This window comes from Stenella coeruleoalba (assembly GCF_951394435.1).
Source record: "Stenella coeruleoalba genome assembly, chromosome: 6".
In the NCBI taxonomy this organism is placed as follows: domain Eukaryota; kingdom Metazoa; phylum Chordata; class Mammalia; order Artiodactyla; family Delphinidae; genus Stenella; species Stenella coeruleoalba.
Window position 1 is genome coordinate 95,838,152 of NC_137151.1, and position 14,543 is coordinate 95,852,694.

The following is a 14,543-nucleotide window of genomic DNA, read 5'->3' on the forward strand; positions in this document are numbered from 1 at the left end:
ACTATGACATAAATCACAGCAAGATCCTTTTTGACCCGCTTCCTAGAGAAAATGAAATAAAAACAAAAATAAACAAATGGGACCTAATGAAACTTCAAAGCTTTTGCACAGCAAAGGAAACCATAAACAAGACTAAAAGACAGCCCTCAGAATGGGAGAAAATATTTGCAAATGAACCAACTGACAAAGGATTAATCTCCAAAATTTACAAGCAGCTCATGCAGCTCAATATCAAAGAAACAAACAATCCAATCCAAAAATGGGCAGAAGACCTAAATAGACATTTTTCCAAAGAAGTTATACAGACTGCCAACAAACACGTGAAAGAATGCTCAGCATCATTAATCATTAGAGAAATGCAAATCAAAACTACAATGAGATGTCATCTCACACCGGTCAGAATGGCCATCATCAAAAAATCTAGAAACAATAAATGTTGGAGAGGGTGTGGAGAAAAGGGAAACACTCTTGCACTGCTGGTGGGAATGTGAATTGTTACAGCCACTATGGAGAACAGTATGGAGGTTCCTTAAAAACCTACAAATAGAACTACCATATTACCCAGCAATCCCGCTACTGGGCATATATCCTGAGAAAACTATAATTCAAAAAGAGTCATGTACCAAAATGTTCATTGCAGCTCTATATTTACAATAGCCCGGAGATGGAAACAACCTAAGTGTCCATCATCGGATGAATGGCACGTATATACAATGGAATATTACTCAGCCATAAAAAGAAACGAAATTGAGCTATTTGTAATGAGGAGAATGGACCTAGAGTCTGCCACACAGAATGAAATAAGTCAGAAAGAGAAAGTCAAATACCATATGGTAACACATATATATGGAATTTAAGAAAAAAAAATGTCATGAAGAACCTAGGGGTAAGACAGGAATAAAGACACAGACCTACTAGAGAACGGACTTGAGGATATGGGGAGGGTGAAGGGTAAGCTGTGACAAAACGAGACAGTGGCATGGACATATATACACTACCAAACGTAAAATAGATAGCTAGTGGGAAGCAGCTGCATGGCACAGGGAGATCAGCTCGGTGCTTTGTGACCACCTAGAGAGGTGGGACAAGGAGGGTGGGAGGGAGGGAGATGCAAGAGGGAAGAGATATGGGAACATATGTATATGTATAACTGATTCACTTTGTTATAAAGCAGAAGCTAACACACCATTGTAAAACAATTATACTCTAATAAAGATGTAAAAAAAAAATAATAAGCTCTAAATACTAAAGTAAGATAATCATAAAACCAGAAACAAATAGATGCAAAAAGCAAACCCCAAGTCTACGGTTGCTCCCAAAGTCCACCTCCTCAATTTTGGGATGATTCGTTGTCTGTTCAGGTATTCCACTGATGCAGGGTACATCGAGTTGATTGTGGATATTTAATCTGCTGTTCCTGAGGTTGCTTGGAGAAATTTCCCTTTCTCTTATTTGTTTGCACAGCTTCTGGGGTTCAGCTTTGGATTTCGACCCGCCTCTGTGTGTAGGTCGCCTGTGGGGGCTCTGGCTCACTCTGGCCCGGGGGAGGGAGGGGTACGGAATGTGGGGCAAGCCTCTGGTGGCAGAGTCTGGGGTGACATTGCAACATCCGAGCCACACCTTGGGTTCTCCCAGGGAAATTGTCCCTGGATCACGGGACCCTGACAGTGGCAAGCTGCACGGGCTCCTGGTAGGGGAGGTGTGGATAGTGACCTGTGCTTGCACACAGGCTTCTTGGTGGCTGCAGCAGCAGCCTTAGCGTTTAATGTCCGTCTCTAGTGTCCGAGCTGATAGCCGTGGCTCGCACCCATAGTTGTAGCTTGTTTAGGCGGTGCTCTGAATCCCCTCTCCCCATGCACCCTGAAACAATGGTCTCTTGCCTCTCAGGCAGGTGCAGACTTTTTCCCGGACTCCCTCCCGGCTAGCTGTAGTGCACTAGCTCCCTTCAGGCTGTGTTCACGCAACCAATCGTAGTCCTCTCCCTGGGATCTGACCTCTGAAGTCCGAGCCTCAGCTCCCAGACAGCCCCGGTGGGTGAGCAGAGAAGCCTCTCAGGCTGGTGAGTGCTGGTCGGCACCAATCCTTTCTGCGGGAATCTCTCCGCTTTGCCCTCCACACCCCTGTTGCTGTGCTCTCCTCTGTGGCTCCGAAGTTTCTCCCCCACCCACCCCCTGTCTCCACCAGTGAAGGGGCTTCCTAGTGTGTGGAAACTTTTCCTCCTTCACAGCTCCCTCCCAGAGGTGCAGGTCCCATCTCTATTCTTTTGTTTCTGTTTTTCTTTTGCTTTACCCAGGTACGTGGGGGAGTTTCTTGCCTTTTGGGAATTCTGAGGTCTTCTGCCAGCATTCAGTAGATGTTCTGTAGTTGTTGTTTCACATGTAGATGTATTTTTGATGTATTTGTGGGGAGGAAGGTGATCTCCACGTCTTACTCCTGTGCCATCTTGAAGGTCCCCCCTACCTTATATTTCTGTTAAATCCATCAGACCATTCAGAGGGATTTCTTGTTATTTAATATTATTTAATCTTAAATCTGAATTTGCCCCTATAACGGTTTCTTCACATTCCATATAAACTTCTGTAGACATCATATAATTTATTGCTTGTTGTATTGCTGTGTCTTAAACTAAAAAAAAAAAGTATTGGTGAATTTTAATGAGCAAGAGGTAGATTTTTATTCTGAAAGGACCTCCTAGAGGAAATAGTGGCACTTTAAATGATGGAATAGATGAACTTGGTTTTTTATAGAAAAAAGGATGCTGACATATTGCTAATCTGATGTAGAATTTTGAAATTTATACTTCAGAGTCTTAAAATTTCCGCATGTTTGAAATTTTGGCAAAGAACTCAAAGAAGAAATTAAGAAGAAAAGTGCAAATGCAGAAGAGAAATTAATATATTAGAGTTCCTAAAAAGGAGGGACAACTTTTTATTAGTTTGTGAGATTGTGTGGGTAGATAATGGCAGTAGGACAATGACAATGAAAGCAATCATCTGTATTCTGATTAGAATTCTGTAGTTCTTTGGTAGAAAAGTGTAGCAGCCTTAAGGAGGAAGGCGATTAAGTTTACTCTAAGTTGTAAGTATATGTATTCAGTTAATGAGAACATTTTCTTTTTGAGTATCACACAAATCTTATATATTTAATTAATATGGCTTAATACTATCTTTTAAAGCTGTCCTAATGGAATAAGTAAAAAATGGGAGAGATGAATGGATAGAGATTGGTAGGTCAGAAATAACAGGGGCCTGAGTCAGAGCTGTCAAGAATATGTTGAGCCTCCTTCCTTTGGAGTTGAGTGTCTAGAGGGCAATACTTGGAAAAGCAAGGGATCTGCAACTCTACAGCAGCTGTTAAGTTTATATGAAATATATTGAAGTATGTTGGATGAGGAGTTGAGTAGGAGAAATGGGCTGATAGAGGCTATAGCTAAGAAATGAGTAAATTTTTAAAAATTTATGTACTTTTAGCATTTACCTTAAGGATTGAAACTTTTTTCAGTTTCATTTAATGTATGTAGAGTCCTTTATTTTAAAAGTCAATTGAATATCAAAGCTCTTTGATGCTCTTTAGAATGAAATATGATTCCATAGTATAAGAGAAAATGTTTTCTGTTTGTAAAGCAAATGCTCAGTAAATACTCTGAAGCAAGAATTGGCATACTTTTTTGTAAAGGGCTAGATAGTCAATATTTTAGGCTTTGTGGGCCACATGGGGTTTCAGTCTTCTATGATTCTTTGTGCTGTATGTTTTGTTTTGTGTTGTTTTGGCCACGCTGCATGGCATCCGGGATCTTAGTTCCCAGGGATCGAACCCGTGCCTCCTGCAGTGGAAGTGTGGAGCCCTAACCACTGGACTGACAGCGAATTCCTGTGCTGTATGTAATTACATACAGCACCCTGTGCTGTAATTCTCTTGTTGCGGAGCCCGGGCTCTAGGCACACGGGCTTCAGTAGTTGTGGCACGCAGGCTCAGTAGTTGTGGCTCACAGGCTCTAGAGTGCAGGCTCAGTAGTTGTGGCACACGGGCTTAGTTGCTCTGCGGCATGTGGGATCTTCCCGGACCAGGGCTCGAACCTGTGTCCCCTGCATTGGCAGGCGGATTCTTAACCACTGCACCACCGGGGAAGTCCTACATAAAATTTTTTAAACAGGGTGCTGTATGTAATTACAGCACAGGGTGTTAAATTTAAAGAAATTCCTGTGCTGTATGTTTTTAAGCAACTGTTTAAATATGTAACAAGCATTCTTAGCTTGTGGACCATATAAAAACAGGCTACAGGCCAGTTTTGGCATGTGGGCTATAGTTTGTAGGCTCTTGCTCCAAAATACTGGTTTTCAAATGTTTGGTACTTAAATTTTATTATTATTCTTTATTAAAAACATTATTATGTTTTTAGAGGGAGTTACAATGTTCTCAAGATATCTTGAGGTCATTTATTTTTGCATTTGGAGCAAAAATACTAGGTTGGGAGAATTTGGAGAGAAGTGGGGTTGAGGAAGCAAAGAAATGGAGGTTCAGTCAGGTCAAAGATGAGATCACATGTATATTGGAATGGTAGGTGTCAAGAGTTGTTGTTAAGGGTTGTCTGGTAGAGTGGTTAAGGACCAGTAGATATTAGATATCTGAGGTATTCAATTTCCTTCCTCATCAGTATCTTTTTCCTATCTCCTAGGTAGGAAACTTACCACTTTTCAGCCTCCTAGTGCTCTAGCTCTTTTCTCCATTTTAATAGAGATGAACACTGAGTATTGGGAGGGAGAGGGTGGGGGATCTAGATTTTACTCTGGTCCTTCTGCTGACTTGTGTGATATTTGACTTATTTGAACTTCAGTTTCCTCACCTGTAAAATGATAGGACTGATTAGATGCTTTATGAGCTGTCCTCCATTTTGAATTTTTATTCTCACAATTGTGAGATTCTCACAAATGAACTTGATTTATATTTGCTTTTTTCTTCTTTCTATTCTGCTGGCTCTGCTATTTACCTCAGTCTGCGCCCTACTCACTTCAACCCTCTATCACTCTGATGTAACTGAACTATTTCCAGATTACTTTCATTTTGAATCTGAGGATGGAAATTCCACTGACTCTACCAACTATGTATCAGGAAGAAATAATTCAACAAAACAAAGGAATAACCCATTCTCCCAATGGCAAATGTTTTGAAAAACAAGATAGAGTTGATTATGAATATTTAGTATCAGAAACTTTTTATACTAAAAAGACCATATAGTATTAGGTAGTGTACTAATCTATACCACACTCACTGTATCTGTAAGACAGTGTTAGGATAGGTTCTGATGTGGGTTACCTTAGGTATTTTAAGGGTGTTAAATTTTAAAGAAATTCCACCTCTCGCTTTGTTGCTGTTATCCTGTCAATTCTTTGGAAGCATATTATTTAAAAGATAAATGAAATTTTTAATCTTCAAGCCGAGAGTAAGAGTTAAATTAATGTTAAATATTTTTCAAGAATGTGTAGTTGTCAGAGCAGACATTTAATTTTTACTGAATACTTGTATAAGCAAGGCACACAGAGCTGCTGTTAAGTCAGTATAGCTATTTACTGTGTCCATGATTTTGTGTCCATTTCTGGTAAGGTAAAAAAAGATTTACAGAACATTATTCAAGCTAAAATTCTTATAAACTTGTAAATTAAAATTCTTCTCTTAACTACTAAAAACAATCAATACAATACAAACAATACAAACAATCAATACGAATCAGTATTCGGTTCAACATGGCTTAGAAGAAGATCAAGAGAGGGCAAAAGGCAACATAAAGAACTTACAAAGCAGTGTCTCTCCCACCCTCCCAAGAGCTAACTAGAACTTACTGGGCCAGGTGTTGAAGTAGTTAGCATGTAACAAGTAGAGGAGATAGAAAGGAATGACTGTAAAATAATATAGGAATGGAAGTGATTCTTCTTAAGGGTTTAGGGACTACTAAAAGGCAATGGAAGGTCTAAACCCTGAGGAACTCATCATGTAGGGTAATTTTTTGTTTAAAAAACTTTATGTAGGACTTCCCCGGTGGTGCAGTGGTTAAGAATCCGCCTGCCAATGCAGGGGACACAGGTTCGAGCCCTGGTCCGGGAAGATCCCACATGCCGCAGAGCAACTAAGCCCGTGTGCCACAACTACTGAGCCTGCACTCTAGAGCCTGTGAGCCACAACTACTGAGCCTGCGTGCCACAACTACTGAAGCCCGTGTGCCTAGAGCCTGGGCTCCGCAACAAGAGAAGCCACCGCAATGAGAAGCCTGCGCACTGCAATGAAGAGTAGCCCCTGCTCGCCACAACTAGGTAAAGCCCTCATGCAGCAACAAAAACCCAACTCAGCCAAAAATAAATAATAAATTTAAAAAACTTTATGTATATAGATTTGTTTAAAAATTACCAATTTTAAATTTAGGAAATCCCACTAATGGTTATCAGTGTGTAATTATGTATAGAAAGTAGGATTTATACAGTTCCTAATTAAGTTTATATCATTTTATAGAAAATAAATAACTGAAAATTACCCATTCAGTTTGTGAATAACTAATTTGTTTTATGAAAGATGAATAGTGTAAAGCATATTTGTGATTAAAATAAATAAATGCTTATTTGAAACATTAACTTACTAATGTAAAAAAATGGAGACACATTTTAAAACACCCAACTTAGTTGAGTTAACCCACTGTAACTGTTTGACTGCGGATGTTTTCCCACACTGATGGGCAGCTGACTGAGGTAGTGCTATCCAGTACAGTCTACTTTCAATTATCTGTGGTAATGGGACAATGCATGGATAACCCTAAAGCAAAATACTTTATACATACCTTCCTGTCATCTGCTGTGGCCTGAGCATGTGCTTGGGTCCATGATGGAGGTATGGGAGGGGGGCTCAGGCTTGCAGAGGAGCTGAAAGTCAAGGCCATGAGAGGTATTCTAAAGGAGCCTGGGTTTGGCACTGCGTTTTTGAAATATCATGGGGGGAGCCTGAAGCATGTGACACCAGCTTGGCAATAGCTGTTAGAGGATGGAGAAACAAATTGTTAAGGAACTGTGGGAGAAAAGATATTTAACTCTTGCACAGTTGCAGCAATACTACTTGGTGTGTTTTTTGGTTAACAGGTAGCAAACAATAATAGTATTAATAGCAGTGTACTTGCATTAGTTTTGGTCTTCTTTGCTAGTTAAACACATTTTCCACTTGCCATAGGTGAGTGCTATTATTGAGGCCTCTTCTGAATGAGAGTAAGTTTATTGGCATATAACTAGTAACTTTAGAAATCCAGGATAAGTGGAAAATACTTTTCTTATTATTAAAATTCTGACTAGCTATCAGTGTTGAATTCGTACTTCCAAAATTTAACTTAATTCATTTCAGCATTGTAATATCAAAGTATATTGTGAAGGCAAAGGCAATGGTGATTACTGAAAGCTATGAGTTTGATTTAGGGAAAACATACAAGCCATATTTAAAAATATGTTTTAGGAGCCTTACCAAAGTTCTTTTAAAACTGACAATTGGCTGTGAGTTGATGAATGTTGAAGCTGGATGTTAAGTATATGGAGGGTATTCATTACATTACTCTGTCTAATTTGAAAATGATTGTATTTTCTACCAGAGAAATCTTTGAAAAATGTGAATTAGGTAATTGCTGAAAACTTCAGAATCTTCTGGACCAAACTTTCTCCTCCTTATTTATGTAATAGATTTATTGTTCTCCATTAAAAGTTGTTATTCAGACTTAAGATAAAATCATAACCATGTTTTGAAGTTATATTTGATTCTGTCTACGGGAACTCCTACAGTTCAATTCAGTGTGGTATTAGGATGGCAATTCACAAATTATACCTTTGGGTTTTCTTAACCATATATTACTTTTATTATTTTAGATGATTTTTAAAAGTTAATGACATCAAATATTGATATTTGGCAGTCACTAGAGGCATTAATCATAAATCAACTCTTGTACAAAGTTTGGAAACAGTTGACATTTGAGAGTGAATAATGTATGAGACAAATGAATTAGTCCTTCTTCTACATCACTGGTTCTCTGTCAGAGCAGTTTTACCCCCAAGGGAACAATTGGCAACATCAGATATTTTTGGTTGTTACAGCTTGGGGTGGGGAGTGCTGTAGATACCAACTGGGAGGCTTCACTACAACCTACAATGCTCAGGACAGCCCTTCCACAACAAAGAATTATCTGGCCCAAAATGCTGGTAGTGTTGCTGTTGAGAAGCCCTGCTCTAGTATTCTTTTAGAGTAGACAACTAGAAACGTATAACCAAACTAGATTATTTTGGCTTCATATAGACATATGCTGTTAAGAATTACGTTTTAAAATATGCCTTCAGTTTTAATGAGAATTAATGTAAGAAGCAAAAAAGAACATTTTTCTCATAATTCCTTCAACCAGTTCCTTTAAGAGTTTAGTGCTGGGCACATGGTCACTTTTCCAGTGAAGGGGTGTATGTTTTCTTGTAACTCATTATTTATACTTTGCCTTCTCTACGAAGCTAAGAGCCTAATTTTATGCCCTATTGTAGCAACTATCCCTTATTTCGGCTTATATATAAAAGTTCTGTGATCGTTTCTTTTGCTGTGTTGGTCTTTCTTTTATGCTTACTGTAATGGCTTATACAGGTTTGGGCTGTGTGTTTATGTGTACATAAAGAAAATATATAAGTAATATGTAAGTGCCCCCAATCCCCAGGTATGATCTAATTGTTCTAATGCTTTTAAAAAAGTCTCAGTTTTTTCAAATAATTTAAAAATATGTGCTTGTTATAAAATATAGCTGTATCTTAGTGCAAATAATAATGAAAAGTTACCCCTCTTTTCATTCTCCAGAGATTTATTAATATTTCTAGCAGGAAAATTTGAAGTTCCAGTTTGCCCTAAGTTTAGAATTCTGTTATTGTTGATTAGGTTTACATTCTTTTGTTTTCATTTCTGAATAATTATATTTCTAACTAAGCAGAATGAAAACAATGTTGAAAGAGGATTACATTCTCTAATAAATTTTCTTTTATTGGTATAACAAAGACCAGTTATATATAAAAAATAAGTGTCATATTTTGGGGTTTTTTGGTTATTTTGAAGTATAATTGGTAAGTATGAAATCTTCCTAGCTCATTTTTGTTTGTTTGTTTTGTTTTGCGGTACGCGGGCCTCTCACTGTTGTGGCCTCTCCCGTCGCGGAGCACAGGCTACAGACGCGCAGGCTCAGCGGCCACGGCTCACGGGCCCAGCCGCTCCTTAGCATGTGGGATCTTCCTGGACCGGGGCACGAACCCATGTCCCCTGAATCGGCAGGCAGACTCTCAACCACTGCGCCACCAGGGAAGCCCCTAGCTCATATTTTTAGTAATTCAGAAAGACTCATTAAAAATTATTCAAAAGTAAAATATGATTAATTTCCATTTCTCTGAAGTTAAAAATAAGTAAATTCCAATATTGTCACTAATGTGCAACCTTTTTTTTTCTGTTATAGCTCCCTCAAACAGTTGAAAAGGAAAGCAGATTTTGTAATTTTTCTAATATGCACTGAAAAAGTTCAAAACCTATTTTTGTCTTAAAAAGAAATAATTAAAATGATAAGGTCACTACCTTGGCCGGTATTCGATTTGTTGCTTCATTTAGATATTTATTAGTTATGAACTTACAGATTCTGTTTCTTTTAAGATCTGTTGGTTGAAATGGGAGGCTTCAAATTTGTTTCAGGTTTCTTTCACACTTTAGGTAGTTTAGAAGGATAAATAATCAGTGTTCAGATTTCTTAAAGTTGTATTTAATAATGTCATGATGGTTATCTTTCATTTCCATTTCTGTGTTACTACCTGGTTATTCTTTAGACAGGGTAAATTAAAGTAGGTTTGGGGAGGAAATAGCAAAAGTATCTGTTAATTGCTGCTTGAGCCAGGAATGGTGGCAAGAGATGTGAACAAAATTTTAGTGAAGTATTTTTCAAACTTTTTAAACTGCAACTCACAGTTAAAAATATATTTTATATTTCATCCAGTACACAATTTAATGTATGTATTTATATACATAACATTTTAAGAAAAAATACCTTACTATGTGTATGTTGTCTGATATTTCTGTTCTTTTTCATTTAAAATAATTGCTGCTCACATCTCACTAAATTGCACCTTGCAGTTTGAAAAATGCTGCTTTAGTGTATTAATTACCCGTGCTTAAATTCGCCCTCTCTCAGCAAATAGTAACTGAGTAAAAACACATTGTTGTTATGTACTAAATTATATCCTATTTTGAACATTTAATAAATAAAATAATGAAATATTTTACAAGCATTTTGTTATGATAAAATATAAGCAGCATTGCCTCAGTAAACAAGTTTCTCTGTAAAAAATGATTCTTATTTTAACATTGTATTTATAGTTTAGGCCTCTCTTTTTTTAATAAAAATTATTTAAACACTAATAGAGTTTATACTAATAGGTTATTTTTAAATGGAACCAGATTAATCACTGGGACTTTCTTTTTTTTTTTGAAGATTTTTCTTTTTTTTTGGCTGCACTGCACGGCTTGTGGGATCTTAGTTCCCCAACCAGGGGTTGAACCCAGGCCCTCAGCAGTGAAAGCATGGAGTCCTAACCAGTGGACCACCAGGGAATTCCTTCACTGGGGCTTTCTTAATAAGGTTAAGTCTTAATGGAGAGGGGAAAAATTAGCATGTTTAGTCCAGAGGTTGGCAAACTTTTTCTGTAAAGGGCCAGCTAATAAATATTTTATGCTTTGCAGGCCATAAAGTCTCTGTTAGTACTACTCATCTCTGCCATTATATTGTGAAAATATGTAAGCAAGTAGAATAACTGTGTTCCAATAAAACTTTGTTTATGGAAACTGAAATTTGAATTCCATATAATTTTCACATGTCAAGACCTAGTTTTCTTTTGACTTTTTTCAACCATTAAAAAAATGTAAACACCTCTCTTAGCTTTTGGGCTGTAAAAAATAGGTGGTGGGCCAAATTTGGTCTGCCAGCCATGGTTTCCCATCCCTTGCTTTAGCCTAGAAAGGGAGAAAGTCAGTATTGGTCCCAAAAGGAGAAGTTAGCAATTGTGGTTAAGAATATGAATAATGATATTAAACCTCTAAGTATTTATATTTTTATTTTTCTGGATATAAGAGCTATACATTTTTGTGTTGTGTTTATATTATATTTTGTAGACCGTTGATATTCATAAAGAGAAAGTTGCAAGAAGAGAAATTGGTATTTTGACTACCAATAAAAACACTTCAAGGACACATAAGATTATTGCTCCAGCCAACCTTGAACGACCAGTTCGTTATATTAGAAAACCTATTGACTATACAATTCTAGATGATATTGGACATGGAGTAAAGGTAAGTATAATTTTTGTCCAGCTTAAAAACAACAGCCCATAATGAAACTAACTCTTCAGAAAATTAAGCGTTTATCTTTTCTTTCCAGAGGATCAAGTCTTGGCCTACTTGTAGTTCTGAAGATTTCTTACCACTATAACTATTGTTATCCTTCTTTCTTCTTAGTATTATGTTGTCAAGTTTTAAACAGTCATCTTTGACTGAATTGTTTTGCTTAATCAGTTATGAAAATACCTCATATAGATCTGGAAATAAATGTGGTATTATATTTCTAATCTTTTAATGATTTAGTATGACTAATTAAAAATTATTCAGTATGTTATTAAAGTATTTGCTTTATCTCAAAAATATCAACAAACTTTTGGCATTAGTTTTCAGAAAGAACATATATAAACAAACATGTACTTTGAATTTTTCTAAAACAAATTTATCTCAACATTTTGGGTGAGAATAATGTAGCTAAAACTAATATGTGAACTAGTATTTCCACTGCTTTTGAGTAGATAGTCATTATGTATTTTGGCTATCTTTTAAAATGTATTTAAGTGCCTGCTATGTATGTAAAGTACCATAATCACAACTGAGGAGCATATAACTTTCATTTAAATTGGTGTTCGTTCTTAAGAAACTATTCAGAGCTTCAGCTAAGGATTAGGTTATTTAAAGTTTGCATCTCAGCAGTGATTTGAAAGACAGTGACTTTTCAAATGTGATGCTGAATAAATACGTATATGCCTATAAGTGAAACTGTACAGTTCATGCAATTGATTTGTGTCTAATATAAGCAAATTTAAATTTAAAAAATATACCTCACACAAGTATGGCTAGAAATCGGTTAAATCTAACTTTAATGTAGATCTAAGTAAAAGAATATGTATGGTGTAAATTTTTTTAAAAAATCTTTTTCTTTCTTACAATTTTGATATAAGCACTATTATCTGAAATTTGATATTTAATTTTATAATGAACACCTAATGCATTTAGTTTACAGTACTAATTAGAGCATGTTAAAATAGGATGTACAATTGGATGGATAATTAATAACTGAAATTTATTCTAACTTGGGAAAATCTTTTGAGATTTATTTGAGGCTAACAACTGCTAATAGAAAATTTTAGGATCCTGAACGAATTTAATGATAAAAAGGCACTTAGAATATAAAACATCATATTTGTACTTCCCCACTTATATACTAAAAAGGTGATCCCCCAATTCTTATTTAATCCTCAAGTAAATGTTCTTTAGGGAATCTGTAGTCCCTTTCATTTTTTGTACATTTTAGTGTTTAGGGGTCACTAATTTGAAGAAATCTTTAATAAAGTTGTTTTTAAATAAAAGTGTCATATAATTTCATCACAAAACTCCTGTTCATGACACATTCTGCTTTAACCACTCTTTCTATGATCTACTGAAACATTATTTTTTAATGCTGAATGCTTAACTTGTTTTTTCTTTGTTTTTTTCCTTTCTCTTCACATCCTGAAGTTCCAACTAACCTTTCAATGCTTTTTTCCCTTACCTCTTTTATTTGCTCCATTTGTGCATTAAGTGGTTGCTTAGATTTAAGGTAAGAGATTCCAGGGCTGGATTTCCATTCTCTGTTCTTATGTAGAGTATTACATATGGGGAGTGAAGAGATATTTGGCACTTGGCCTTATTTTAAAACCAACAAATAGTTAGTTACTCTTTTTTATTTTATTTTTTTTTCATGAAACTTTGTGTGTCTTCATGTTCCATGAGGGCAGATGTTTTTGACTGTTTTGTTCATTGCCCTATCCTGTGTGCCTAGAACAGTGCTTGACACACATTAGACACTTAGTAAATATTTGTTGACTAAATGGTTATTTTGCAATGTCAGTATATTTTGTGAAACTGAAATGTAAGTTACCTTATCATAAAATGTCATTATGAAGTAAAATTAGCTGGACTTTTGTAAATGTAGAAATTTTGTTTTGGATTGGAGGGCTGCTAATGTGCTTCATTTAACTCTCCCCCTGTGTAATAGCCTTTTTATTCTATAAATGGTGTGCTTTATTATATACCTTGTGGCCACTATGTCATTATCTCTTGACTCTTAATCACTCTTAAAAAAATTGAAAATTGGAAAATATTCAGTGTTTTGGGTGTTTTTTAAGTTGCAGTATCATGTATTTTGCAAAAAACAAAATTAGTCTTTTCAAATTGCTATATAAATATTTCAGTATAAACTCACTTTAAGAGGTTTTCAAGCCGAGTATTATATGCAAAGCATCAAAAGCTCATGATAGTGTTTAACAAAATACAAGTTAAGAATTAAAGATATTTCCTTTTCTTACTTGTTTCAGTAACATTTTAGTATTTTGGAGGGAAAAATGGGAAAAGACATTCAAGAATAATCAAGAAGCCTGTCAGATAGAATGGTACTAAAATTATTGTCACCAAATCGATCATGCATTTCATTTTTGTTCTTTTTTCTTAGCTGAATTCTATAATTCCTTTTCAAATATGTATTCTTACCATATACCCTGTTGTTTGCCATGTCTTCAGTGTAGAAAGTGATAACAAGAAGACAAGATGACTGAGATCTGAATCATTAACTAGCTACTAACCACGGCCACAGAAAGTTAACAGATCATGGTAGAGAGATGTGACTGGAGGAGCCCAGGCAGATGTACTTCATGTGTACATAAAAGTATATTGGAGTGTTGACTCCAAGCCCTCAGTCTCGGTGAGTGAGGAGATTCCTTTGCATAAAATAGGTAGAATTAGACCAGAAGCTGTCCTTGTGGCTACCTTGGCTTTTTTCCCTTAAAGTCTGTATTCAGATTTTGGCTATTGATACATTAACCTCCAAAGTGATAGAAGTGCACAGAAAGATTAACTAAAGGAAAGACAAAAAAAAAAATGGACCAGCTCTTTCCCCTTAAAGTTTAGACCAGCTTGCCTAAGGAACTATCCCTAGCTCATTTCTTCCAAACCCTACCAGGATTCCTTCTTGATCTTTCTGGGTTCAGGATCTGTTCTGTGTGAGAGACCAGAGTGAGTGGGAAATGAGAACTTCCAAGAAAGAAAGATCTAATAAGGGAACATCACACTTGGATAAGATTCCTTAACATCTTTGCTCTTTGCACCAAAAAAGCTCCACTCCTTAGTACTGTGGCTCTATGTAGTTGTTTCTACTATATTGGGATGGGGTT

At 36.2% G+C, this 14,543-nt stretch overlaps 1 protein-coding gene across 14 annotated transcripts in view; it reads left to right on the forward strand.

Annotated features, from left to right (window-relative positions):
- Positions 1-14,543, forward strand: part of ABI2 (abl interactor 2) — a 103,368-nt gene that overhangs the window by 47,361 nt on the left and 41,464 nt on the right. For all 14 annotated transcript variants that reach the window (XM_079923683.1, XM_079923689.1, XM_079923687.1 and 11 more), the window contains one exon: positions 11,191-11,367. In XM_079923683.1, the coding sequence (XP_079779809.1) occupies positions 11,191-11,367 (177 nt within the window). The remainder of the gene's footprint in view (positions 1-11,190; positions 11,368-14,543) is intronic.